This window comes from Nelusetta ayraudi, unplaced genomic scaffold (genome assembly GCF_046127955.1).
Source record: "Nelusetta ayraudi isolate G7.1 ecotype Tasmania unplaced genomic scaffold, CSIRO-AGI_Nayr_v1 ptg000011l, whole genome shotgun sequence".
In the NCBI taxonomy this organism is placed as follows: Eukaryota; Metazoa; Chordata; class Actinopteri; order Tetraodontiformes; family Monacanthidae; genus Nelusetta; species Nelusetta ayraudi.
The window spans coordinates 27,478,013-27,505,457 of record NW_027466061.1 but is presented as its reverse complement, the minus strand read 5'-3'; the positions used below and the strand labels follow the sequence as shown (position 1 = coordinate 27,505,457).

At 48.4% G+C, this 27,445-nt stretch overlaps 2 protein-coding genes across 3 annotated transcripts; both read right to left on the bottom strand.

Moving 5' to 3' along the window:
- Positions 1 to 3,393: 3,393 nt before the first annotated feature.
- LOC142885655 (phosphatidylinositol-binding clathrin assembly protein-like) lies at positions 3,394 to 21,623 on the bottom strand. Of its 2 annotated transcripts, XM_076022330.1 has the most exons (19): positions 20,678 to 21,623; positions 15,266 to 15,408; positions 14,110 to 14,185; positions 13,708 to 13,810; positions 13,199 to 13,292; positions 13,006 to 13,117; positions 12,517 to 12,623; positions 11,129 to 11,170; positions 9,151 to 9,236; positions 8,879 to 8,981; positions 7,982 to 8,082; positions 7,785 to 7,882; positions 7,545 to 7,658; positions 7,405 to 7,435; positions 7,079 to 7,220; positions 5,951 to 5,974; positions 4,819 to 4,875; positions 4,604 to 4,723; positions 3,394 to 3,883 (listed from the first exon to the last, which is right to left on the bottom strand). In XM_076022330.1, the coding sequence occupies exons 1-19, from the start codon at positions 20,805 to 20,807 to the stop codon at positions 3,869 to 3,871; spliced, it is 1,698 nt and encodes a 565-aa protein (XP_075878445.1). In that variant the 5' UTR covers positions 20,808 to 21,623; the 3' UTR covers positions 3,394 to 3,868. The 2 variants fall into 2 exon arrangements, with proteins under 2 accessions (XP_075878445.1, XP_075878446.1); XM_076022331.1 differs by lacking the exon at positions 11,129 to 11,170 and having other exon boundaries at positions 3,395 to 3,883; positions 20,678 to 21,621.
- Positions 21,624 to 22,300: 677 nt separating this feature from the next.
- Positions 22,301 to 26,546, bottom strand: LOC142885657 (ras-related protein Rab-38-like). The gene is made up of 4 exons (XM_076022337.1): positions 25,801 to 26,546; positions 24,634 to 24,764; positions 24,289 to 24,426; positions 22,301 to 23,594 (listed from the first exon to the last, which is right to left on the bottom strand). Exons 1-4 carry the CDS (start codon positions 25,994 to 25,996, stop codon positions 23,433 to 23,435), a joined length of 627 nt encoding a protein of 208 aa, XP_075878452.1. The 5' UTR covers positions 25,997 to 26,546; the 3' UTR covers positions 22,301 to 23,432.
- Positions 26,547 to 27,445: the final 899 nt, after the last annotated feature.

Below are 27,445 nucleotides of genomic sequence, written 5' to 3'. Positions count from 1 at the left end.
AAAAAAACAATAATCCAGACATGTCAGCAATCTAATATCTCTTTGAAGTGCTAAAGAACGTTGAAAGTGAAGGTGTGAAAGTGTATCGTCCCTGCTGACAGGACTGCAGTGGAGAGCGGTGCGTGTCATGTCCCCAACGGGAAGCAGTTCACAGATGGGCTCCACCAGTGGTGGGCGGTGGGATTGAACACTCAACACTGTTCAACATCAAATAAACTGCATAGGCTCAGTTTTTCGACAGGCGGAACTCTGAACGTCGGATCAAAATGACACGGTGAATAGTGAAGGAGGGATTTGTCACTCAGTTGACTGAGTTGAAAGAATGTCGCACCCGGTTCCCCGGCCCACCACCGCGTATTCAAACACCCATCCTCAAGAGTAGAAGGAAGTGAACCGTCACTGAACAGTGGGATATGTGAGGCTCCAGGCCCAGTTGCTGTCACACTGAGCAGGTCACACTCGAGTGTCCAGTCTGCAGTTTAAACTCACCTGTGTGAAAGTAGCATGTCTTCCAAAATAAACTATTTCTAAAGATACAAACTTCTCTTTATACCATAAATCCAATCTTCAAAATAAGCATAGGTTTTTCATTTGATATATTATTACTTTGTACGCGACTATACAAAAAACACATTACTGCACAGGTTCCCCCTCCCAGTCTTACACAGACCCAGCATTTCAATCTGACTTCACACAGGGCTGGTTTCAAGGAAACCAGTGTGTGTGTGTGTGTGTGTGTTGAGGTGGACCGGAAAGGAGAGACAGACAGGACACGACTGGGCAAACACGTTAAAAACACCACCACACCGCACAGAGGACGAGACCAGACACATAAAGTTACAGTACTTTGAACTTTGACCCCACGACCCTCGGCGTCACTGCTGGCATAGTACGAAAAAAGAAAATGTAGAAATGAGCATTCAGGGACACAAATTGAAAATAGCAACGCTTTAATAAAGAGCGATCTTTACAAGACTGCCATGTTGAGCGAGCTTGGTGACAACCGGCATTGACATCCATGTTGTTTGACACCCCGAGCTGCCGAGGCAACCGGTTTGAAGTTGCGATGGTCAACTTGCATCTCCGCATGCGATGTGCATGTGAGGCCTTCAAACCGTTGCAGATCCTGCACAGGTGAAACAGTTGATTATGAATGTCAATGGTCGTGTTGATGGCGAGAGGTAACGGGGGAGGGGGAGAAAAAAAAAATCATCTCATGGAGAAAATTCCCAAAACGTTTTCCAAACACACCGGTAAGTGAGAGTTCACACCATGGTCATGCTTTTATCGGGCACACAAGCCAATAATAAGAAAAAGACGACATTTAATCATGCAAAAAAAGACGTTTTTCACTTTTTGTCTCTTAAAACGAAAGAGTTAAGCAATAAAGAAAAAAAAAGCATCCTCTGGAGCTCCGATATCATCCGTCCGTAGTACCTTGAAGAAGAAGAAGAAGAAGAAGAAGAAGAAGCTGCGCTTTGATGATGACTTTGGTGCAAAAAAATGTTCCTGTTTCGAAGAGGACAGACCCTGTCCTGTCCACTCCCTCGATGAAGACACTCTTGGTATAGACCAGTTGTGATAGTTTACTATTGACCCCTGTGCCCCTTCCTCCCCTGACCTTGACCTCGGTGATGGACACAGACAGATTAAACCCCGCCCACCCGCCCCGCCCTGCCATCGGATGAATACACGGCTCAAAAAACACAACCATTCAAAACACGGATACAGCAATAAATTGTCCCACATACAGAATGCCATCCATTTTGGGGTGGGTGGAGGGTGGGTGGGGTTGGGGGAGGGGATGGAGTCACTGAACAGAGAGAGGGAGGAGGGGCCACGTCTAAAAAAAAATTTAAAATAAAAACACTAGAACGGCATCACCTATATACAGAGGACACGGTAACAGTCACAGGTTGGCCCAGGATGGATGCAGGCTGCGTCGGGGGAGCCCAGTGCACAGTGAGGGAGAGCAGCCACAGCGGGCCAAACAGCAAGAGGGCCGGAGAATATCTGGCTGTTACATTCCCGGGCGGAGTCCACCGCCGTGCACACGTCAAGTATTCTCTGATCGGGCGACATACCATCGAGCTCCTGCTGCGAGACCACAGCGACCGCCCCAGACGCACCCACCCTCGCGAAAGGAGGAGCCAGCTAGCGAGCTGCCGACGCTAACCGGCCGAGTAGAGACGGCGAATATCTCTGGATCGTGACCCTGTTCGTCTGTTGTTGGGGAAGGCGCGTGCACGGAAAGACACAGAAAACAGCACACGCACAGAGGACAGACACACAATAGAAAACAGCGTCGTCCCTCGTCAGTTATTGCCCCCTTCGACGACTCGGCCCCAGCAGAGATTTTTAGACTTTTTTTGTGCAGCAGAGCGTTGTCCCCCCCAAATCCCCAAAGTATTGTGCTATATATTGGTTAGAATCATAAAAGTCCGTCTCTGGGCGGAGCCGCCGCCTTGGCTCTGTCGCAAAAGCCACATTAAAATTTCGTATCACTTCACTCGAAACCCTCAGTCACGTCTCACGGTCCGTCTTCTGGCGGTCCCGCTTGCAGAACTTCCCGCCTTCCCGCCCGCCAACGTTCACGGCAAGGCGACCAAAACCTGATCTGTGCGGCAGCCTTCGGTCGGAGGGTCAAACGCATGCCGTGAAGGTTGGGCCCACTTGGGAAGCGGCGAGGACCCGAGGACTCGAGATTCGTCTCGGACAGAGAGAGACGACGGTCCGAGACTCGTTCCTGATTGGCTCGACTGAGAATCACCACCACCTCGCCGTCTCAGTGCAAGTATGGGTACAACAACTGAAAGAGTTGACGTGAAGGAAAGGCATCCTGTACAGTACAGTAACCTGATATGGACACACACACAACAGAGTACAGCAACACGACAATCAAAGAGGGCGTCTACGCCGCCTACTGATGGGTGGGAGGGGGAGACGCTGGCGAGGTTGCATGATATTGCACAGCTGTGGAGGAGCGCAAATAGGTACAAAAAATACACGTGTGTGTGTGTGTGTGTGTGCATGTGTGTGTGTGTGTGTGTAGCACGTCCCCCACAGTAGCAGAGTTCAGAGTGAGAGAGTTACATCCAAACGCAGCGCCTGCTCAGTCAGGCTCAGTGCTTTCATCAGTTAGTTCCAGTGCAGTGACACGAGGGTACCCGGCAACACAGCAGTGACATCAGGTACCCCAAAAGAAACACAAACCAGTACATAGCACACACACACACATACACACACACACTAAGCGCACACACACACACACACATACAGAAATTGATCCTCCCGCGCTTGGTGGAGTCTTGATGATGACGTTTTGGCAATCGACAACAAACAGATCTCATAAAAACACCCAGAATACTGACTGACGCTGCTGCTGTGGTGCAGAACAAGTGGAAAAAAAAAACAACCGGGGGTGTGCACATGTGCACGCGGTGTCCCGGCGGACAGCATCTGACATCAGGGGGATGGACGGATGGTGGATGGACGGATGGATGGCGAGTGTGGAACCGGACGGTCGGGCCAGACCGACGCAGACGCGAAGTCCGAGGGTCCGAGTGCTGGAGCGCCATCAGAGCCGGTCGCAGCTGGAGTTGGCAACTGGAACGGAGGGAGGGAGGGTGGGTGAGTGGGACTGGTGTGGACGGAGTGGTCACCACGAGGACAGAGGACAGACGTCAAGTTCAGGCGAGACGGAAGCGGAAGGTGGGCGACTCCGACTCCGACTCGGACCTCCGACTTCCTCCAGGCCGCTGGCTTTGGCTGCTGGATCGGCTCAACCTCAACTCTCAACTGTCTCCATCTCTTTCCTCTCGTCTCCTTCCTTCCTTCTGGCTTGGCTGCCATGGTTACCACGACGTCCCTACATGAAGTGCATCTACGAGGAAGAGAGCCAAGAAAGTGGAGAGTCATTAACGGTAGAAAAGCTGGCCGTGTTTACCGACCCGCTGCGGTGCCCACTGTGCAATTCCACCACTGCTGCACTCTTTTCAAAATGTTCTCTTCCTCTTGATCTTGTGGCTGCTATATATGTATACCTATATATGTGCAAAATGTGTTTACGCATACATATGTATGTATACCTACATACACATATATACATATATGTGTATACATATATATATATATATATATATATATATATATATATATACACACATATATATGTATATATATATGTATATATATATGTGTATATATATATGTATGTATATACATATATGTGTATATATATACATATATATGTATATATATGTATATATATATATATATTCATATATATATTTATGTATATATATACATATATATGTATATATACATATATATATATACGTATGTATATATACATATATATATGTATATACATATATATATATCTATATATACATATATACACACATATAGACTCCTTTCTGTGTATTTGTAACACGTCTGAAAAGTCACACGTCACGTTCTTCATCTCCAGAAGGTTTCTGCAGATTTAAAAGGTCAAATGTGTGGTCGCAGTGTCAACTCACACGCTGGGGTCTATGAGGCGGCAAAATTTAACGAGGTGCTACGGTTTCATTTTATTACTTCCTCTTTTCATCATCATCACCTGTGTCCCTGGTATGGGCCCAAAGGGGTTGTTAGGTCTCAGGACCGGCTGGTTGTACATGACGTGCTGCGGCGGCATGATGGGGACGCCCCCCATCTGATGACTCATCTGAGGAGGGAGCTGCTCAGGAGAAAGAAGATAGGGAAATGAGTGAGTGGATGGATGGATGGATGGATGGATGGATGGTAGGCGAGTGTGAGTGGACGGCACCGTACCATTCCGTACACAGGCACTTGGGGTGTGGTCACAGGAAAAGCCACTGGTGCTGGAGCCTGAGCGAGACACGAGGAGGTAATAAAAAACAACAATAAAAATAATACAGTCCAGTCGTGCCAGACACACGAGTCACTCAAGCATGTTAAAGTCTTTCATAACAACATAGCTATCATATAAATGAAGGTCTGCCACCCGAAAATGTAAGAAGAATTGCAATTTTTAATTCAAGCTGAAAATCCAGGGGCAATGCAAAACACGCGTCATGGATGTAGTCGCCTCATAGTCAGCCAATTAGAGCCAACTAGTCGCATGAAGTCACATCCAGCAACACAACAGCAGTGGCGCTGCCCTCTTGTTTCAACAGCTTGAACTTAAACAACAGTATTTTGAAATTTCTTTTTTGCCATCAGTGGTAAAACTTAAATCACCTCTTTAGGGCGGGAGACCTTGAAATGATGATAACTAAGTCTTGTGTTTATAGTTTTGCCTTCACTTCCGGTGGAGCAACGGGAAATGAAAATTGTAATACTGGGACGAGAAAATCTCATTAGTTCAGAATATTTTTTTTTTTTTTTTTTGTACTTTGTTGCTTTTAAATAATTTGTGAAAAGAGCACATGGTTGAATATCAAACATATACTGTACATGTATAGCCACCATGAATGTATTATAAGAACTGGAGACAGGATACTTTTCCAGTGGCCACTCGAAGTACTGCAGCCAAAACCCCATCTGGCACAAGGAGCATTTTTAGACTGCAATAAAAAAAAGAAGTCTCTAAAACGGCTGACAGCATGACTGTGACCTGAAACGCGGTTCATTGCAGATGTTTCTATTGCAGAGTTTTCAGTCATGGTCATTTTGTCTTTTGAAACAAAATTTATAAATGCCAGAAAATTGGCAGAAAAGAGTTTATTCCAAGCGGATTGGCTGATGTGTCCTGATGTATAACGGGGGTTACTGAGGCATGTTGTGGAGTGCGATGGGCCGCATAGGGCAAAAAGCCAAAAGCTTTATCGGCGTGTGCGCTGGGTGAGCAACTACATTGAAATGAATGGGCCGCCATATTAGATCCCATTGGGTCGCATGGACTGGTGCCAAAACAGGAAGTGGAGTGAGGGAGCGCACTTACGTAGCCAGTGTAGATCATCCCGTTCTGTGGAGAGTCAAAACAAGAGAGTTACAACTGGAGATGTTTGACGCGCACACACACAAACACACACACACACACACACACACAAACAAAAGACTGACCTCCAGTCACCCCCCCCCCACCCCCCCCAGACTCCAGCCTCTCCTCCTCCGTTCTCTATTCTCGACACGCTGCAGACTTTCCGAGCCATTTGCAGAATAAATGAGCAGCTGCAGTTGAGAGGTCAATCAGTGGAAAATGAAAAGATGGAAGCAGATTGAACGGAAGAGACGTGTGGATAATTGGGAGCCGGGGGCGCAAAGGACAAAGTCGCTGATGAGCTGATGGGGGGAGGCAGCGGAGAAAGTTTGAATTTGGCCACCAGGTAAACCTGATGGGCTCCATCCCAGGATGGATGTGTGATCAGTGGAGGTGCCACCATGCTGGCAGGATGATGGAGGTCACAGATTAGCACACAATCCTCCACAATGATCCTGCCTTGCATTCTAACTCGTGTCATTTAAGATTTTTTTTTTCACGTCTTTTTTTGTTACTCTTACTTCTTATTCTCTGGCCTTCACAAATCAGCCTGGACATGGAAACCACATGTTCTGCCACCGATCATGACCAGATGACAACAATCCATCTGGCTGTTGCATACTGACTGCCACACCATACATTTTTTAAAACAAAATTAATCTGTGACTTTCCATGGTTAACTGCAATTAATCGGGTTTTGATTTGCAAATTTGAAATTCCAAAAAAAAATAAATTTGCACCTTGTATTTAATCTCAACGCGGCTGACACGTTAATGCTGACAGCTCCGGTAAAAACCCACCAGGATGCCGTTGTTTCAGACGAAGGATCCACCCCCAGCCTCTGCTTTGGTTGCATTAAAGCCTTCTGTCACAACCCCTCGGCCGTTCCCTCCCAACATGAGCTAATTGCTAATTGGTAGTTGCTGGGTGTTTATCGTCTGTGGCTGTGGTGAACAGACAAGAAAAGCTCGCAGGCGTCGGTGCACAAGCTGCCTCTGCTCCTCTCACTGTGTGTTCGTCGGAACGACCCCCCCCCCCCCCCCCCCCCGACCCCAAAACGAAACGTCAAGTGAGCAAGTGAGCGTTTACCATCTGAGGGACGGGCATGGGTGCGGGGGCCATGGGGTGGGCGGCGTGAGCCCAGTTGGTGCTGTGGCACATGGTCTTGGACTGCCAGCCGCCTCCTCCCGTTGGCTTCTTCTCAACCAGCTGGCTCCACTGGAGCTCTGGCCTGACACACACACACACACACACACACACGTAGCGTTCCCAGAGGCAAAGATTATGCAAAAGACAGGAATAAAATGAATCATAACAGCATGGTGGGGGGGTGGGGGGGTGGGGGGTGTGTGTGCATGTGGCCAAGTCTGAAATGTCTGGAGGAGGGTGGGGGGGAAAAAATAAGGCAGACTCACTTTTTTGCCGGCGTTGCCCCGAACTGCAAATCTGACGGAGGGAGAGAAAAGTGTGACGTTATTTGATGCGGCAGAGGGTGAGGGAGGTTGGTGGGGGGAGGGGCAGATCAGCAGGAAAGACGGCCGGCTGAGGAACTCACTGCCGACGAGGTTGGCCAGAGACGAGTCCAAGTCGCTGGGCAGCATTTTCCCAGAATGCAGCGGGACTCCGGGGCTGTGGATATGAGTGGGCGGGGCCGGCTTTAACAAATCACCTGCAGCCGCGTCAGGATGTTTCATAAGGGAGAGGAAGTCGGTAAATGACCCTTGTCATTTACACCTGTGCTGTGTGTGTGTGTGTGTGTGTGTGTGTGTGTGTGTGTGTGTGTGTGTGTGCCTACCTCCCCAGGTGTTGTAGTTGTTGGGCACAGTGTGTGTGGTCTGGATGGCGGTAACGCTGGGCTGCAGGGTGAACAGCTCGCTGCTCAGGTTTGGCACACTGAAGGAGTAGCAGAGGTCAGAGGTCAGAGGTCAGAGGTCAGCGAGGCTCTGCGCGATGGCGTCAGTGCACCGGTGTCAGTGCACCGGTCACACTCACTGGTTGTTGACTGGTACGATGGGGGAGTTGGAGTAGAGGTCAGCACCGCTGCTGGGCAAGGCGTTGGATGTCTGAACGCTGGCTGCCTTGTGGCCGTCCTCCTGCAGGGGGCGACAGATAGCGAGACCTCAGCACGACTCCGTACACGTTCCTATTGTGCCTTTTGTACGCTGCACTTTGGCCAGATTTTTAAAGTCTTGCCACGGTCATGTGCGCACTGCATTTGTCCCCTGGTGAGATGCGACCAATCGTTTTCATTGTTTGAAGACGAGCGTGACGAGAGCCGCAGTGGCCAAGCGAGTCGAGCAGCGGCTGCTGCCAGACCGCAAATGGAAAGTAAATCCCACATCCCCAAAAAACACCTGGGCTGGGTTCCATTCAGAATGTTTTGATACGATGCGATGCCAGTTTTGATACCATGGTTTCGATACCATTTCCAGAATACTATTTTTATTCTTTTCTTGATACCAGATGTTTTAGGATCAATTTGGACAACAACAATACATTGTTGCCATCATTAAAAGAGAAAATCTTTTTTTTTTTCTCCATTTTACTTTTGATTGAAATCAGGATTTCCTCCACACCCACTTTGTTGTCTTCCCGCCCTTTGCCGCTACTTCTTAGAACACACATTTTTGATTGGGAATCTTGGCCATCGCATTAATTTTCACATTGACATAAAAAAAAAAAGTATGCCAGTGTCTTTATACCCTGCCTCTGTAATGTGACAGCCAATCACCAGCCACTTTAGATCTTCACGTCAAATTATGAACATTTACTTTCTTGGATATATCGGAATTCGCTTAAGGATTAATTTGTCGATGTTCCAGTGGATGGGCGCATCTCTGCAGTTGGGTACGCAGCCCCGGAACAGTGTGATGAACTGCTGCGTCTTGCCTTGTGTTGCTGCAGCCTATTGTCGTCCGACTTGTCGTCCATCCGGCTGAGAGAGACGCCGGTGCTGGACAGAGACGACGCGGCGCTGGATAACGTGCTGGATCTGCAGTGGTGACACACACACACACAAATACATAAAACACAGCAGCCCCCCCGCAGGAATGAGAAGGCACTGCGCCGCTAATATGCCGAATGTGTGATACGGATCTTGTGGGTTTCTCGATTCTCTTGTGACAAAGTGCAGCAGCGTGTTGCCGCTCAGGGGGCCGTACCTGCTGGCGGCGGAGAGGTCCTTCAGCTTCCTGCCTTCCAGGGAGGCCAGGTGCTGCTCCAGGGCCTCCAGCAAGGAACTGGGAGCCTGGGGGGGGTTAAAGAGGAGGGGGGGAGGGTCCATGGGGTAAAATTAAAATCTGGGGGTAAAGTGGGGCAATGGGGACACACTTCTCTCTCTCCCTCTCTCCCTCTCGCTCGCACACACACACACACACACACACACACACACACACACACACACACACACACACACACTCTTGTTCTCTCACTTTCTCTCTCTCTCTCTCCCTCTGCCGTCTCCTCACAGCCTCAATGTCCATCAGTCGCTGACACACGCAAAGCAGCAGCATAAGAACATAAAGGAAGTCTAAGATGTGTAACCTGCACGACCAGAGCTTTTTCTTTTTTATTTAAAGAAGAAAAGATTGCGTTTGGTTTCTTCAGGTTTGGTCGCTCATGCACACAGCAGCCTGGGATCATGCAAGCAGGTCCACTGACACGGACAGAGCAGAGCGCCGTTCCTGCAGAAAGGCAACACACATGCCCCTCAGCCATCTACCGAGCCCAGCAGTGCACAAAACAGTGCTCAGGTACACTCACACACGCGCGCGCGCACACGCACACGCACACGCACACACACACACACACACACCCACACACACACGTGTCCACACACGCATACACAAAGGAAATCACAACCATGAGTTAACTTGTGGATTCCACATTAGGTTGAAGCGATGCAGAATTGATGAGATTTGTTGTTTCTTTTGGATAATTGAGATGCAAAAAAAACAAACACATTTAAAAAAAAATCAGTGGTTTCCAATGATTAGGTCCCACTGGAGCCCAGAGAGTTAACTCAGTGAACTGTGAAGATCTGCTGAGGAACCAGGCAACCACATCAAGTCCGTGGCCTTGGTGCAGAATAACAACAACAGGAATCTATGAAGGTTTTTTTTTTTTCTTCTTGGCCTTGTGGCACGTGTGATAGCAGAGTCTTCAGCAGACTTTACACTTCAGCAACCGAGACACACTGCAAACATCACAAGCCAAGAAAAGAGTTCTAACATACTTATTTTTAAAGGGGGGAAAAAGAGTAAAAACGTGAATTCTTGATATCCTTCTGCAGAGAATATACTAAAAGTAAAACAAACACATATCTAGAGCTCCAGAATAGGCACGAGTCACTGTGTAGTTGGATAAATGCATATAAGGTCTTCATAAGCACCACAAATATGGCTTTTATTTAAAAAAAAACCAAAATGATTTGTCCCATTACGAACCTGTAGTTATTTATCATTTTAAAAAGGATGTTTTTTTCATTTGGGGGCCGTTAAACATGAGATGCGGTGCTTCTGATGGCATTATGTGCGCCTGTCCAAGTCATATTTGCAGAAACCTAATTGATATAAAGCGTTCGCTGCTCTCCCCACAGCTGACGGGACAGAAACTTTGGTTTGATTTCTCCAATCTTTTTGACACAGTTCATGGGTGTAAAAAGTTTGTAATGTCTAGAAGCTCTTGTGATATACATGCATATTTGTAACTATATTTACACTCTAGATATAAATAGATAAAAAATATATTTGTAAGGTTTTTATATAAGGAAAATGGTAATTACATAATTGCATGAATTACAATTATAAATTGTTAATAATCACATGTGTATGCATGATTGAAGGGCTAGAAAGCCCTGCACCTATGTATTAAATTTGGAGGTAAAATATTTTGGTAGACTGTTTTCGCAGGACTTGGTTGACATTTTTTTTTCTCCCTGTAGGAGGCGAATGGAGGTAAAGAAGTGAGGAAAAGGAAGAGGAGGAGGAGGAGTAGGGAGCGGCTACAGAGTGGCACGACTGTAGGGTGAGTAGGGAACAGGAGCGTCTGGACTGAAGCATTATGGGATTGACTGGACGGAGGCTTTTAAAGTGCTGGTTGACCGTTTGAGCGACTGATTGAGATGAGATGTGGACTGACCTGTGTGAGATCGGGGCTGTCGCCCTGATCTATCCCAACTCGCTGTGTCACAAAAAAGGAGGTTGGAGGGGTGGGGAAAGGAGGGGGGAGGTGATATAAAAAAAAATATGAAATGAACCAAACATAATTTCAAAAAAAAAATATACACAACAGAGTAAAACACAAGAAAAAGGTAAGTAGAAGACCAATAAAGGAGGAGGAAGAGGGAGGTTGAGGAGATGGAGAAGGAGGAGGTGGGGTAGGAGATGGAAGAGGAAGAGCAGGAGGAGGATGAGGAGGAGGAGGAGGAGGAAGAGGAGGGAGAAAGAAGAATCAAACCCAGGCATTCGTTACTTCATGCAGTGGCTGGAGAGGGAAACCAAAGACCACAGAGGAAGAGGAGGGAGCATGCACACGCATACAAACATCCATATGTTTACAGTATAGCATGGCTACACACAGCTATAGGAACACACACACTCACACCGTGAGGTGTGAGGCTGGTTGGAGATGAATGCTGAGCGCATCCAAACAGGCAGAGCAGACGACAGGTCACATGACACCCAGAAAAGGGAAGTGGGGGGGCGGGGACACTCAGCTAATGTTGACTTTGAACACATGGATGACACACAAACACATATTTAGTCAGACAGGTAGAGTGGATGAGTCCTGAAAGTCAACGTTAGTCTCTTTATTATTTTAAGATATGTAATATATATCTACACAAATATATATTGCTATTGTTACTTTTATTTGGATGGAGCGCCCAAACCTTTTTCCAAATGGGACGGAAACCAAGCAGAGGAAAACACGGGAAGATGGGACTCATTGTGTTGCCTGCAGCTGTTTACTGGCCGACGGCCGCTCGCAAGAGAATCTGCCTTCAATATTCATCAGCGCATTAGAACAAGAAGAGACAGAGGAGGGAGATAGAGGGAGGAGAAAAAAAAGAGCTCGCTCGGACATGCAGTGCAGGCAAGAGGGCAGGCAGCACGCCAAGGGGTTCTTGGACCCGGAGCTCCGTCTGAGCCCCGCTGTGATTGGCTGTCTTCGTCAGAGAAGCCCCTCCCCCACCCCGGCTCAGCGCGAGAGAGGAACAGGAAGAAAATCTGGAGGAGGTAGCGAACAAAAGAGGAGGACGAGCCGACAGATGAAGGAGGGCGCGACCTTTGAACTCTGACCCACAATCGGTTTTGTGTAAATCAGACTCCAAAGGTGACACGAGGTCGGAGCCAATCTCCACCGGGGCTGGATCGGCTTCTTCTCAATACAGGGAGCGTGAAGCGGCGGTGGAGATTGTCTCCGGGGTCCTTCCCTCCCGCCCTGTGTCCCCCGGCGGAGGAGGAGGAGCAGGAGGAGGAAGAAGAGGAGGAGGAGGAAGAGGAGCGCCGGGACGAGAGCGTCGTTACCTCGGCCACCTTGAGGAACTCGGACAGTTTGGTCATCCTGCTGAGGAAGGTCTTGTAGATCTCCAGGGCCTCTTTGCACTGGTTCTTCTTCATGTCAAAGTATTTCTCTGCAAGTCAGACCAGAGCAGAAGCAAGAAACAGGTGAAGCCGACGACGACCAAGAGGACTTGTATCACACGCCGACCTCGGTGTTTGTTGGACTCGGCTTCTTCTCCAGATGGAGGGTCAGCTGGCAAAGACCCACTAGCTGAAGATAGCACTGCAAGTGTCAGATCTTTTAATGACTCTTCTAAAGCAGAGGTTCTCAACCCTGCATATTTTAATCCACCCTGAGGCCCATCGGATCAGGGCAATTTCATAGAAAAACAGCAGAAAAAAACAGCAAACATCTTTTTTCTTTTCTTTTTTTGAAAGATATTTTAATTTCACAGACCCCTTGCAGTCACAGCAGGGACCACTGGGGTCAAAGGGTGCACGTGAAAGGCTCACCCAGCATGTTGATGACGCCCTCGTTGTACGCAGCAAACAGCCTTATGGAGTCTTTGAAGAGCAGCATGAAGGCGGAGTTGATCACTCCGTTGGTCAGCTCGTTGGAGTTCGGCTGGACACACAAGAGGAGGAGAGAACGTGGACATTCTGCAGCGGCTGCAGCTCCCGCTGCTCTGTCTTTGACGTAATGTACCTGGAAGTCCAGCAGGGCATCGAGCTGGTTCTGGATGTGGGGCAGAGTCTGCATCAGCTTCTCCGTGTTCATAGTGCGCATCACACCATCGGCCCTGGAGGAGGAGACGAGGACAAACAGGGACTTCAGCGGCCTACTTTTTATCTGCACTCATAAAAAAAACTAAAAAAAAATAACTTTATCTTTAAAGCGAGTACACGCATCAGGATTTTCAAAAATTCTAAAAGTTTTTTTTTTTTTTTTTTTAATCTGTTAAAGAGAGCCCACACGTGATGATAAAATACCAAGCGTCGCACAGTTTGGATGGTGCTGTGTGTGGTGTGCTCCAATACACTCAACAGAACACAGCACACACATCACGATTCTGAATCCGATTCCTCCAAGGCAAGCATGCAGGTGATGGGCCGGCAGTGCAGGAAGAGTGTGGAGGCTCATCACAAGCCAGAAACAGAAGGTGCCACACAGTGTTTGCGTTTCCTTCGTCCAGTTGTAGTGTGTGTGTCACCTACCCTCTCTTCATCTTGGTGAAGTCCACGGCGGCTAGTCTGTAGGACATGGCTTTCTCATTCAGGTAGCGGCTGTAGCGTCTGATGAAGGTCGACATGTTGTACCCTGGGAGACAGAGAGGGGGCGCTGCAGTCACACTAAACTCCTGGTTATTGTGCCCTCATTTCATGCGTATGAAACCCGACTCTGGGTTTCTCTGCCTTTCCCTGCTGTCACCCCCCCTCCTTTGCAGCCATTTTTATTCTTCTGACACATTTAAAAGTTTTGAATTGGGGCAACAAAGTGAGCTCCAGTTCGGTTCTGATGCCACGGGCTGCTTTTTGCACACAACCAATATTTGTCCGTAGTTTCACAGCATCCAGTTGTTTTTTTTTTCTCCAAACAGCCGCCTGCTGTCTGTTCACCTTGTAGCGCAGCCTTGTCCAGGAAATTGTTGAGGTTGAAGAGCGTGTTTCTGGAGGCGAGGTACTGCATCAATCTCTGCGGGTGACAAACAGAACAAGAGCAGTTAGGGACCAATCAGATGCCTCCGTCTCGATGACTTCATGTCCACACAGCCGCAGCAGCCAAGGTATTAAGTTTGACAGTTTTTATGCAACGTCTGTATTCACAGTCTGTGCTGCTCGGCTGGTCAACTAACCAACTACTAACCAAACTAGCTCTCTTACCAACCTACCAAACCCAACCCACTAACTACACCAACCTTCTTACAGACCTACTAACCAACAATTAACCAAACCAACCCACCAATTAACCCACCAAACCACTAACCAGCCCAACCAACCTAACCGACCCTCTTACCCACTAAATCAGCAGACTAACCAACCCATTAACCAAACAAACCCATCAACCCAAACTTATCAACAACCAAACTTCTCACCAACATGCTAAGCAACCCACTAACCTCCTTGCTAATGATCCACTAACCAACAGCCTAACCAAATCAACCCACTAATCAACCCACAAAACCAGCCGCTTGTTAACATTCTCAGTCCAACTGACTCCACAGTCGACTCTTGGCTGACCAACTAACCTCTCGCAGCGTCTCGTTCGTAGCAGAAAAGAGCAACATTCTGCTACTTTCTAGTCTGGGAGGAAAACACAACAAATCCGCCAAACATCCTTCCCTCACTTCCGTTTCATTTTTGCTCTGTAGTTTGGAGCTTTGATGGAGGTCACAGCCACAAGCTGGCACGCTGCCGGTAATGTGCTTGTTGTGTTTTGATATCTGTTTGCTCTGGTGTTGTGTTGTGTTGTGTTGTGTTGTGCGGTGGCGTTTGCCGGTTGATGTTGTCACACTTTTGAAATGTCAGCCAGGTTCCTCGCAGGCGCTTGTCGGACACGTGGAAGATTTGGCTTTAAAGCATTTGTAGCTTTGAGAGTTAGAGAGAAGTTGTGTCGGAGCAGTGAAGCAAATGTCACCGCTGGGAGTCGCAGATAAGCAGATGTCCTCCTTCGTAGTCCTTCGGTGGATTTGTGTGTATGTGTTGCGTGTGTGAACTTGCGACTCAAGGATGGCGCCCCCTCCGACCCTCAGTGGCTCGGTGCGCCTCGACTCACCTCGTTGCCGTACATCATGAGGTGGTGTGTGGCGATGAGCGCTTTGAAGACCACGATCCAGCTGCTGCTGCTGCTGCGCTCCAGCAGCGTGTCGGCCAGGTGGGGGATGCTGACATTCAGCTCATTGGTGCAGTGGATCAGGTCTGGAGGGGCGGAGAGAGACACAAGGTCACATGGTCAGCGCAGAACAACAACAACCTGGAAACCTGGAGGAGGTGCGTTTAAAGTCTCACTGAGTAAAGTCTCACGGGGCTGCATGAATTTGTTATGATCTTGTCACAGATCAACAAATGAGATGATGGACAGACACGGTAACTATTAACATCAGTATTGCGTCACTAATAAACAGCTGACTGCGCCTTCAGAAATAGAAATTTTGAGAAATATATTACATTTAAGACATTTTCTCTCATCAACCTGAGCCAACTGTAAACTTCACATCAGTAACGAAAGCGACACTGTTCTGATGACGCTATCCAATCAGAATCATCACGGTCTATCAAGGCCCAGTCCGCTGGCTCATTCATTGGCTTGGACTTGATGAATCCAGGAGAAGGCCAAGCTGTGTGTCTGTTTCAGAGTGACGGCTGAACTGATCAATCACGGCTTGATATTAGCTGGGCGGGACAAAACGAAAAAAAAAAAAAACGATTGTAGGCCTTTATGAAGGTGTTGAACATCGCAGCCTCAGATGCAGACCAGGAGAGGGAGCTAGAAAGCCAAATGGCAGAAGACAGTAGACTGTCGCTGTGTTAATTGGCTGATTGCAGTTAACAGCTGTCAATTCATCATATTATTGTTTTTTTTCTCGTGTGACTGTTGCTTTTTCTCTGTTGGCACCGAAGGCCGAGCTGAAGGCAGCTTCAGAACAAACAGAACAAACATCATCATCATCATCACCTGAGGAGTTGGTGGCTGAAGCCTACTGGAGCTGCAGTACCGCACCAACATCATGATAATGATTCATCCCTTCAGTCAGCTGGACTTTTAAAAAAAAAAAAATCAATGCAGCAACTTTAACGACCTCAGCGTGCGCAACTTTCATCGAGCGCCTTCATTTCTCCCTCGCTGGGTGTGAGCTCAAAATGATTATTATTTCATTTAATAACATGACACCCGCTGCTTGCTTGCCTGCCTGCCTGCTTGCTAGTCCAGGCCACCTCCTAAAACTAATTTTTTAGCTTTTTATTAATTATTGAAAATACTTATTATTCGGGGAAAAAAAACGTTTTCAATGTTTTCTTCTCATAGTTCGTCCTGTCAGTGAACTGTAAATGACAGAAATCCTTCTTTTACTCTGTTATCTCAGGCTGTGTCCCAAGTCGCCCTCTACTCACTCCATAGCAACTATATAGTGGATATAGATCATTTTGTATTGGTGTCCGAATCCTGAGTGAACATCAGTTTCCACTACATACTCCATTCAGTGTATCCCACAATGCATCGCTAAACTAGTGTACAACTAATGATCACCTACTTGCCAATTTAACCCATCATGCATTGTTCTCATGCTAACCCAAAGGTAGAAAAAACATAATTTAATAGAAATTGCTTTTAATATTAGATTATTATAATATGTATTTATCACAAAAATGCATATGTATGTGTGTAAAGTAATTTATATATTTATTCATTCATTTAATTATTATTTACAACCTGCCAATGGGATGTTTCAATCATTTCGACTGTGAATGACGTTGTTTCTGAAATTTTTTTTTCCATTTGGTAAATGAGTGCACATATAACTGGTTTACATCACTTTAACAGTTCAGTTGTAGAGATCCGCTCATTGTGATGTCACAAAAGGCATCATCTCCCTCTCAGAGAATTTTCTTGTATCACCATGAGAAGCAATTCTGCCAGACTCTGGGCGTGAAAACCAGCCGTTAACAGGGTTTTAATATGAGCTGATGGGTTTAGTTTGGGAGAAGCTAATTAACGGATAGAACTGAGTGAAATGAATGCCCTCAATTCTTTCTCTGGATTATAAAGTGAAGTCTGTTTAATCTGTGGGCAGCTGCTAACACAAGCTAACACCTCGTCTGAAAGCTGTGGTGTGAAATCCGCTGGACGTTCACTCCTGCTTTTCTTGCCTGGAGATGTGACATTGTTCTAACGTTCAGCCCACTCTCATAAAGTGCTAAAATAATAAAACTATGGGCGTCTCCCCACTCTAATTATACATTACGGAGACTGGCTAATGATTAATGACAATAATTCAGACCTCAGCCGCCATTGATGAGGACAGACACCGCCTGGAAGAAACATTTTCCTTTCACAATATTTGTCGTGAGCATCTTCTAATTAAATCTCAGCTCCTTAATCGGCCGTCAACACGACTGTGGCACGACAGCAGCGTTCACGGCACGGCGTAAACATTCTTAACGCTTTTTTACGCTCCATAATTGACGGGACCTCATTGATCGCGACTAATTTGCGTTTCTTGTCGAAGGCAAAAACACAGAAACACAAACACGGCGCAGATGTGGACGCGGATGCGTCGCTCAGCAAACAAAAGGCCTTGTTTGTGTTTTGTTCGCACTAAACTGACTGGATGGACGGTTAACATAACGGTAAATGTTAGCATTTAGCGCGTGACTCTACCTCGCAGGCCTTGAAGGTGAACGATTTTTGTTTAATGAGATTTTTTTTCCTTCCAATTTTTTGAATAATAATCATCAAATCCAATCATACTCTGACTTAATCACACACCAACACACACTCAGTGTGTATACGTTTCATCTGTCAGCCACAGATACGTGATGCAGTATTGACTGTGTGATTGCCAGCTAGGATTATTGATAAGCTGGAAGTCCAAGTAGGAAATATTGTGGATCAATGACTCCCCAGCAGGAATTGAATTTAGGTGTGCAAACTCCTCCAGAGGAGGGATGCCATCACATTATATACAACAAAAAAGCCGCCCGGCAGTGTGTGTGATTTCTGACTGCATCTGCATGGACCACGACTCCTCCGTGTAGGAGGAGCAGTAGGTCCGAGGCAGCAGAGGGCAGCAGAGGGCAGCAGAGGGCAGCAGGGGGCAGCAGGGGGCAGCAGAGGGCAGGAGAGGTCACAGCCGCTCTGATTGCCATTCCGCGCTATTCTGTCAACGCTCGGTGGCAGCGGCCGTGCACGAGTCGCAAGTGAAATCCCATTACTCTGGCTGTCATGCTCATCATTCGCTATGGGCAGGCGGGAGGGTGGGGGGTGTTATAAATAATCAACACGGGCCGTTTGCGACGGCGGCCACTCTATCAGGGTCACAGCGCTGAAAAGGCAGGAAGGGGGGGGGGGGTGGGGAGGAAGGGGAAAGCACCCGTGAGACTAGTGTCTGCTGCCTCTGAATGGCCTCTGATTAATCTGGCGCGGCGCTTGTTCGTCTCCTCGTTCGTCCCGCCGCCTTTGCCGAGGATCGATCGACGGCAAGCCGAGTTTGTTCTGCAGGAAATTGATGTTGCCAGCGTTTATCAGCGCTGAGGCCGCCTGGACTCCTCGCTCAGGCTCGTTGTGGAGCAACAAAACGAGACTGAAGACTTCACGCAGCGATGCGCGTCTAATAGTCTTCGCCGTCAACGCGTCGCGCTGCGCGGACTCCCAGTGAGAAGCCGAGCGGCCGCTCTTCTCCTCCCCGATCAGACGGCCGCAGCGACCGGAGCCTCCGGGGTTAAGCTGCTTTAGCCGCTGAGATCCGTTTCGTGCCTGGATGTTGGTGGTGCAGATGCTTGAAGGAGGGAGACATTTGAGTTTAATTGGTGTTTCCCAGCGCGGCGGACGCAGCGGCTAGAAGGCCCGCAGCCTTCTGGACGCTCACTGCGTTTTAGCACCAGTGGTTCTAATCAGCTGTCAGCGTGGCGGCGCTCCGGTGTGTCCCGGCCCCGTCCCGCTGAGCTGTGGTACTGTTTCATCTCCTTCCAAGCCTAATTCAGACATTTTGCCTTCAGGTGCATCTTGCGAGGACCTGGAGTTTCCAGCGTCACACAGCCTGTGGGACCCACTGCCTAACCCACTGCCTAACCCACTGCCAAACCCACTGCCTAACCCACTCTCAAACCCACTGCCTAACCCTAACCCTAACCCACTGCCAAACCCTAACCCACTGCCTAACCCACTGCCTAACCCACTCTCAAACCCACTGCCTAACCCTAACCCTAACCCACTGCCAAACCCACTGCCTAACCCTAACCCACTCTCAAACCCACTGCCTAACCCTAACCCTAACACACTGCCTAACCCACTGCCTAACCCTAACCCACTGCCTAACCCACTGCCTAACCCACTCTCAAACCCACTGCCTAACCCACTGCCTAACCCTAACCCACTGCCTAACCCACTGCCTAACCCACTGCCTAACCCACTGCCCTGACTGACTGTGTCTGTGCTCTCCCGTACCCCACCCCACCCCCCAAACCACCTGATTTCTCCACACTTCCTGCTGATGAGTGTGAACCTCAGCAACAGCCCCACCTGTGAGTGTGTGTGTGTGTGTGTGTGTGTGTGTGTCCGCCATTCTCCTCTCCTTCCACTCAGACTGGCAGCACCATTGATTGGTCCCGTGCCGCCCCCATCGATCGTGTTGAGTTGCTATAATGAAGCTGAAAAGCCGCCCTGACTTAATAACCAGCGCTTCAAAAACAATAGTGATAAACATGCAGAGGGGAGGTGGTGGTGGTGGGAGTGAAGGGGGAGCCTCGCGCACTTCCTGTGCGCCGCACCGTGTGTCGCTCGCGCACAGGTGATTGGCAGACGGCAGCCGAATTGGAGCTGCAAACGCTCTCGTTTCCACACGGACCGGCTACAGCAAGCCCGCGCGCGCACGCACACACTCCCGCACGCAAGGCCCTTAACAACAAACAACACTAACGATCCTTGCAGAGGACATGACAGTGAACTTGAGCGTGCACGTGCCGCGCGCGCACTCTGTGCGTGTAATCCCGCGTCCCGTCACCAGGGAGGGGGGGGGGGCAATTCCAGCTTCAATAATGGACGGACGGGCCGACCGACACCCTGCACTGTGGCAGCGGCGGCGCGATTAGCCTGGCGAGCCGAGCCGAGCCGAGCCGGGGGGTGGCCTATTTCCCCTGGATGACTTGCACGCGGCGCTGCCATCACCAACACGCACACGCAAGCACACGCTGGCGCGCGCGTCGCCGGGCGGCGTAAAAAAAAAAAAAAAAAAAAAAATGAACGTGTGATCTATGGGAATGTGACGGTGAACCTGATGAAAGAGGCGGCGAACACTACCGGATGATTGGGGGAGGAGGGAGGAGGAAGAGGGTGAGGTGGGGAGGTGTGTGTGTGTGTGGGGGGGGGTCCGTCCTTTGTGAGGCTGCTGTGGATGCATGCAGGCTGTTTGTACAGTATGGAGGGGTGAGGAGGGAGGGGTGAGGGGGTGGGGGTGAGGCTTTAACCTACAGTCAAGGTGTTTCTTCTTGGGTCCGCTGACTTCGTGCGTCGTGGCCTTGCAGACGGCTTTGCTGATGGCGGAGCCGGTCATGCTGTGCTGTGCGGCGACGATCCGGTCCGTCAGAGTCTGGCCTGACATGGTGCTGAGGAGGAGGAGGAGCAGCAGCAGCAGGAGGAGGAGGAGGAGGAGGAGTGATGGAGGAGTCCGGCTGGTGGTGGGGGGGCGATCAGAGCGTCTTCAGCGGCGGCGGTGGTGCTGGGCAGGAGGCGGTGGGGGAGGAGGAGGAGGAGGTGGGGGAGGAGGACAGCAGCGTTCACCGGCGAGGATCCGCTGGTAGAATTCATGCGGCGGCTACACGCAGACGCACTCTCTCACTCACTCACTCACTCACACACACACGCGCGCGCGCGCGCGCGCACGCACACACCCACACACACACGCACACAAAACAAAAAGAAAAAAAAAATGCAACGCACGGCGGCCGCGGCGTTTCAGTGCGGGATCGACGGCATGATGAGGAGTCCCGCTGCTGCAGTGACACACAGCCCGTGTGGAGAGAGCGCGCGCGCGCGCGCGCGTGAGTGTGCCCGTGAGAGAGAGAGAGAGAGAGAGAGAGAGAGAGAGAGAGAGAGAGAGAGAGAGAGAGAGGGGATGGCGGTTTTCTCTCTTTTTTAAAATAAAGATGGAAAACGCACAATCATTCCACTCAGTGTCCGCAGCCGGGAGGCGCCGGTTCGAATCCCAGACGGCATCAGCGGTGCCGGTGCTTGTCTGCGGCACGCAGGGCCATCCTCAGCGGTCACTGCTCACTACCGAGCGTCGCCCCGGCTCTTCCTGTGGCTCCCCCTCCTCCAGTGTGTGTGTGTGTGTGTGTGTGTGTGTGTGTGTGTGTGTGTGTAGGCTACGATCCGAACAGCTCCCCTCAGCGGCAGCAGCATCCGACCTCCGCCGCTTTGATTCTCTGCCTCTCTTCAGTCGCTGCTCTTCCTCCCCACTAATCCTCTCACAAAAGGTTGTATTTCTGTGTTGAGGTTGCCGATAGGCCGCTTTCCTTTTTTTCCCCCTCAGCCACCCCTCCCACACGCCCCTCTTCTCTTTTTTTTGGGGTCAGTCAAACTTGTGCGTAAAATGGCAGGAATCAGGTGACCGCGGGAGGAGGGTGATTGGGCCACTTCAGGGTCCGGGGAGGCGTCTTAAAGCAGAAGGCACTTTGATTTATCCACCTCTCTTTATTCCAGTCAGCATCAGCTGTTCCAGCTCTCTCTCTCTCTCTCTCTCTCTCTCTCTCTCTCTCTCTCTCTCTCTCTCTCTCACTGCCTCTGTGCTGTGTGTGTGTGTGTGTGTGTGTGTGTGTGTGTGTGTGTGTGTGTGTGTGTGTGTGTGTGTGTGTGAGAAAGAGAGGTTCCTGCTGGTCCAATGAGGTGTGGACACATCCAGGATGGTATCTGCACATCTTATGTAGATTCTCCACTCATTCTACCACCTTTGAAATAATAATAATATTATTATTATTAATAATAATAATAATAATAATAATAATAATAATAATAATAATAATACTTCAGCTTGGATTTTTTTTTCAACATTTATTGTCATTTGTATTTTTAGTCATAACAGACAACAAGGTTTGATTGGTCGAATTGCAAACAGATTTCAGATTTATCCGAGTGATCGTTTTCATTTAAAAAAACAGAAAAACAAAACAAGAAACAAATCAAACATGTAGAGAACCAAGTGAAAATAGCACAAAAGCGTGTCACACACTGAGGAATGTCAGCACTGCATTCGTGTTTTGGTCACATGTCTCAAATATCTCATGTCGCCGTCATCCCCATGTTGACAAGAACCACACACACAAACACACACGCGCGCGCACACACACACACACACACACACACACACACACACACACACACACACACACACACACTGCGGTACGAGCAGTAAAGTGGTTTTAACACAAGTTTGTAGTCGTCCCTGAAGGCGTCCCCGGCATCAAGTGTGGAAAAATGCGCTGTGGATATATTTATCTCAAATCTCCGCAGCAGATTTTTCCCGCCTGCTAGTCAGCGATGCAGCATGAGAGAGAAAAAAAATGTTGCGGTTCTCATCATGACACGAGGTCCATTCAGGGGTTGCGTGTTAATGTTACATGATGGGATTAATTTTACATGGTATTAGCACAGAAATCAGGCTGCGGTTTCTCAGCGTCTGCTGCTGTCTTGGAGAAGCTTCACGAATCAGTACAAAAACCCACTATGGCTGTTCCTGAGCTCACACTGCACAGCAGTCAGGGCTGAGAGTCAGTGCTATGCAGTTTGGTGTCAGTCTCATCAGCATCTGCAGGTTCAAACTGAACGAGGCTCCAGTGTCGGGTCAACAACCAGTCAACGTGCCGCTTTACAAACACAAACAATCAGAGCAAAAAAATGTTTGTTTTTTCCCCTGAAATGCTTGATGCCAACTTTGCACAAAAAAATAATAATGATAATCATAATAATAATAATTAAAAATTCAGTGTTGCCCAGAAAAGAAAAAAAAAAACAAACAAAACAATATTTTTTTTTTAACGTGTTTTCATGTGTTTTTACATCTTTTGAAGATGCTGAGGGAACATTCAGAGCTCACACAGGTGACTTTTTTTCTCTTCCTCTTCCTCCTCGTCGTCGTCGTCCTCCTCCTCCTCTCTGCTCACAGCTTCCCGGGACCAACGTCTCCCTCCTGGTGGCTCATGGCGACCGCAGCGGCGGCGGCGGCGGCGGCTCACCACTTTAAACACGATGAACAAGTGAGCTGGTCCTTCCTGCTGCTGCTGTAGCCGGACAGGATCAGGCTGCCGGGCTCTCTCTCCGTCAGCGGGTTCTCCTCATTGCTCAGGATGTGTCCCACCAGGCAGCGCGCCGCCTCCTCGATGTTTGTGTTTTCCTGCGAGACAAGGCGGCAAGGCTGGAGGTAAATTCAAACCGCTTTTCCCTTGTTTCTCTCATACATGTCGGGTGTCATTTTTCTGAATAAATTCCCACCCTGGACACTGCTGTCAGTGGCGTTGCAGCACCGTGTCCCACACGAGGCCGTCAAATGTGTGTTTTCACTCTTTAAAACTGATTTTTATAGTGAGGAGTGACACGTCGCCTCACAGCAAGAAGGTCGTAGGTTCGATTCTGGGCCTATAGGGTCTGTCTGTGTGGAGTTTGCATGTTCTCTCTGTGTCTGCGTGGGTTCTCTCCAGCTTCCTCCCACAGTCTTAAAACATGCGTGTGAGGTGAATTGGAAACTCTAAATTGTCCGTGAGTGTGAACGGTTGTTTGTCTTTTCTCCATGTGGAGAATGGCGACTTATCCAGGGTGTCACCCTGCCTTCGCCCTAGCACAGCTGGGAGAAGCTCCAGAAGACCCCCGTGACCCTGAGCTCAGGAAGAAGCGGGTACTGAAAATGGACGGATGGATTCTTACGTTGGCGTCAGATTAAACGAAGCTCGTCTCAACCTCATGTGGTTCCATCACTCGCAGCATCACATCACTCCAAAGCACTTTTCACCCACTATATTCATCGCCCATGTTTGCATAGTAATAGTGTGTGGAGGATCTGCGGGAACGCCGCCTCTCTGCTGCTCTCCTACCTTCGCCGAGGTCTCGAACCAGCCCACGAAGCCGTTCTCCCTGCAGAAGGAGTCGAGTTTCAGCTGACTGGAGGGCAGCTGGTCTGACTTGTTGGCCAGGAGCACCGCTGGCACCGGCCTCCCGTGGTTCAGAGTCACCTTCGCACAGAGTGAGGAGTCACAATCGCCTTTTAAGCGCTCTTCCACTGAGAAGATCCTCAATCAGAAATCAACCCTCTGTGATGTCACGAGGGGCAATGACACCTTTCCCAGCTAACAACGATAACGACTCCTGCTGTTTGTTTGTTTTTTTTATAACATTCAGACAATGAGGTTCAGTTGTTGACCAGCGGGGTGCGAGCTGACCTTCGAGTCGAGATCGTCCTTCCACTTCAGCACAGCGTCAAAGGTGGAGGACCTTGTGACATCAAACACCATCATGGCTCCAACCGCCTCCTTGTAGTAGACACGGGTCATGTTCCCATAGCGCTCCTGTCCTGAGACACACACATGCACACACACATGCACCCACATGAAGATACTTTTCCAGTCCTGTAAAATCCAATTAGTTTATTGTGCACTTTGTCACAGTGTGTTTCTCTCTCCCACCTCCCTCTGTGTGTGTGTACGTGTGTGTGTTTGTGAGTGTGTGTCTTCTTCTACAGTTGCCACCATCATGTGACCAATATTAGTAACATGGGATGACTTGAGTCACGGCCAGGCACAAGACCAACATTCCTCAAGCAGGCTTGAAATGACAGGGAGGGACCCAAAGAGTACCAGGAGGGCACATCACACTCTCCAGGAGGAGAAACCAATCTCCAAGCTGTCTCCATCCATCCATCCATCCATTTTCAATACCCACTTTGTCCTGCATGAGCTCAGGGTTGCGAGGGTCTGCTGGAGCCTGTCCCAGCTGTTATAGGGCGAAGGCAGGGTGACACCCTGGGCAAGTCGCCAGTTCATCGCAGGGCCACGTTGAAATACAATCTTCCACGCTCACACACACACACACACACACACACACACACACACACACACACACACACACACACACACACACCTACGGACAATTTAGAGTTTCCAATTCACCTCACATGCATGTTTTTGGAGTGTGGGAGGAAGCCGGAGAACCCGGAGAGAACCCACGCAGACACAGGGAGAACATGCAAACTCCACACAGAAAAGTCTCAGGCCCTGGAATCGAACCCACGACCCTCTTGCTGTAAGGTGACAGCGCTAACCACAACACCACACTGATAAACTCCAACTGATGTTTTTTCTTTCCTTACGGCAGGCTGATTGTTTCAGAAAAGCTACCTCCCTTTAATTGAATTTCTTTTTGGTTACATTCTGGGAAGAAATTGCCATGCCTGATTCTTCTTTCATTTTTAAAAAAGCCCTTTGGAGAAGATTCTAGGCTTGTGAAGGCCCAGGAGAAGTGACACTTTAACGTGTACCAACAAATAATCAATAATTAAAAAAAAAAAAGACCCTCCTCCAGTTTGCACCCTCGTCACCCCATTACCACACCTGCGATGTCCCACAGCTGGAGTCGGATCACCGTGTCACCGTCCCACTGCAGCACCTTCAGGGCGAAGTCCACCCCGATGGTTGCGCGGTAGTGCTGGGAGAAGATCTGGTGCACGTAGCGCTTGATGATGGAGGTCTTGCCCACGCCGAGGTCCCCGATGACCAGCACTTTGAAGAGGAGCTCCTGCTGCTGCATGCTGCTGCCCCGCACACGGCAGCACAGACAAACAAACAAACAAACAAACAAACAAACAAAGTTTTGGACAGAGGAGAGGGAGCCTGTCTGAAGTTCCAAAGTAAGATATTAAAATCCTCCGTGAAGTTGATCTTTCCTTCCAGTCGATGAGCTAAGAGGGAGCTGAAGCCAGCCACCCTCACCGGGACCTGGCTGTGATTAATAAAGTCCGCCTGCTTTCTCGCTGATGTCAGATGCCTTTTGACAGCTCCGCTCTGAGGCCAGCCCGCGGTGCGTTCCAGTGCGAGTATTCAAGCTCGGAATTCTAAGTCATTTACTCCTAGCTCGAGAGATCAGTGAATTGAATTTTTTATTTAAAGGCCTAAAGAGGGTCTTTCTTTTTCCATTTCATATTTGTATAAATGTTTTGATAAAATAGCGTATTCTTATTATCGAATTGATATTTAGGGGTGATTGGTATCCCTTTTTTTGCCTAAGATATTTTAGCAACTGTTCTTGTTCATTATTTTTAGCCTGCTGTTAGCAACCACTCCTCTGCGTTTGGGTGTTTTCACCATTTGTTAGTTACAGATACAACAAAATGTGTACTAGGTGCGGGGAAAAGTAACATTTTCGCTGTGATGTTTTTCAAACTGCGCATGACCAGCCTCTATGAAGCTCACTGCTGCAACAGGCCTTCGATCCACGAGATGGCGGCAGATCTCGCACTTTGCAATTTGAGACTATATCCTGTCGTCACAATGTCTTTAAAAAAATTAAAAATTTAAAAATTAAAAAAAAAATTACGTAGTGCGATCTTTTTTTTTTTTTTTAAAGTGGAGTTTATATCAATAATTTAAAATTTTCAAGAGTCGAGAAATATTCAGCAACATCAAAAATACACATTTACTTTCTCTCTCTATCTCTCTTTCTCCCCCCCCCCCCTCTGCGTGTTTTTTTTTAAAAAAAGCACATTTATTCTTTTTTGTGTTTAAGTGTGTACAAATACACATTTATCGTTGGTCTATATGCTCTGTGTGTATATCCATCTATGTTTGTAAGCCCCCAATCTCAATCTTCCACTGTACTCATTTTTTTTTTCAAACTTTTGTTTACATTTTATTACATTAGCAGTCTATCTATCTATCTATGGCCCGTCTGTTTTTTTTTTCTACGTGAGTGATGTAGTTCTGTAGTTTAGAAGCCTTCAAGACTCATCAGTAACCCGGATCTGACATATTTCAATCATCCATTAAATATTTTAAGGCATCTATTAGAAAGGTTATTATTTCTTTATATAGAATAATAAATAAATAAATAAATAAATAAAATTGCTTCAAGTTGGGCGGCCGAATTAAAAAGCTTCTAACAGGACCGCATATGGTCCCTGGGCCATAGTTTGCCCATGCCCGTTAAACTAAAACTACACCTTCGATCTAAATTGAGCGGGAGAACTAAGGGAACTTTACT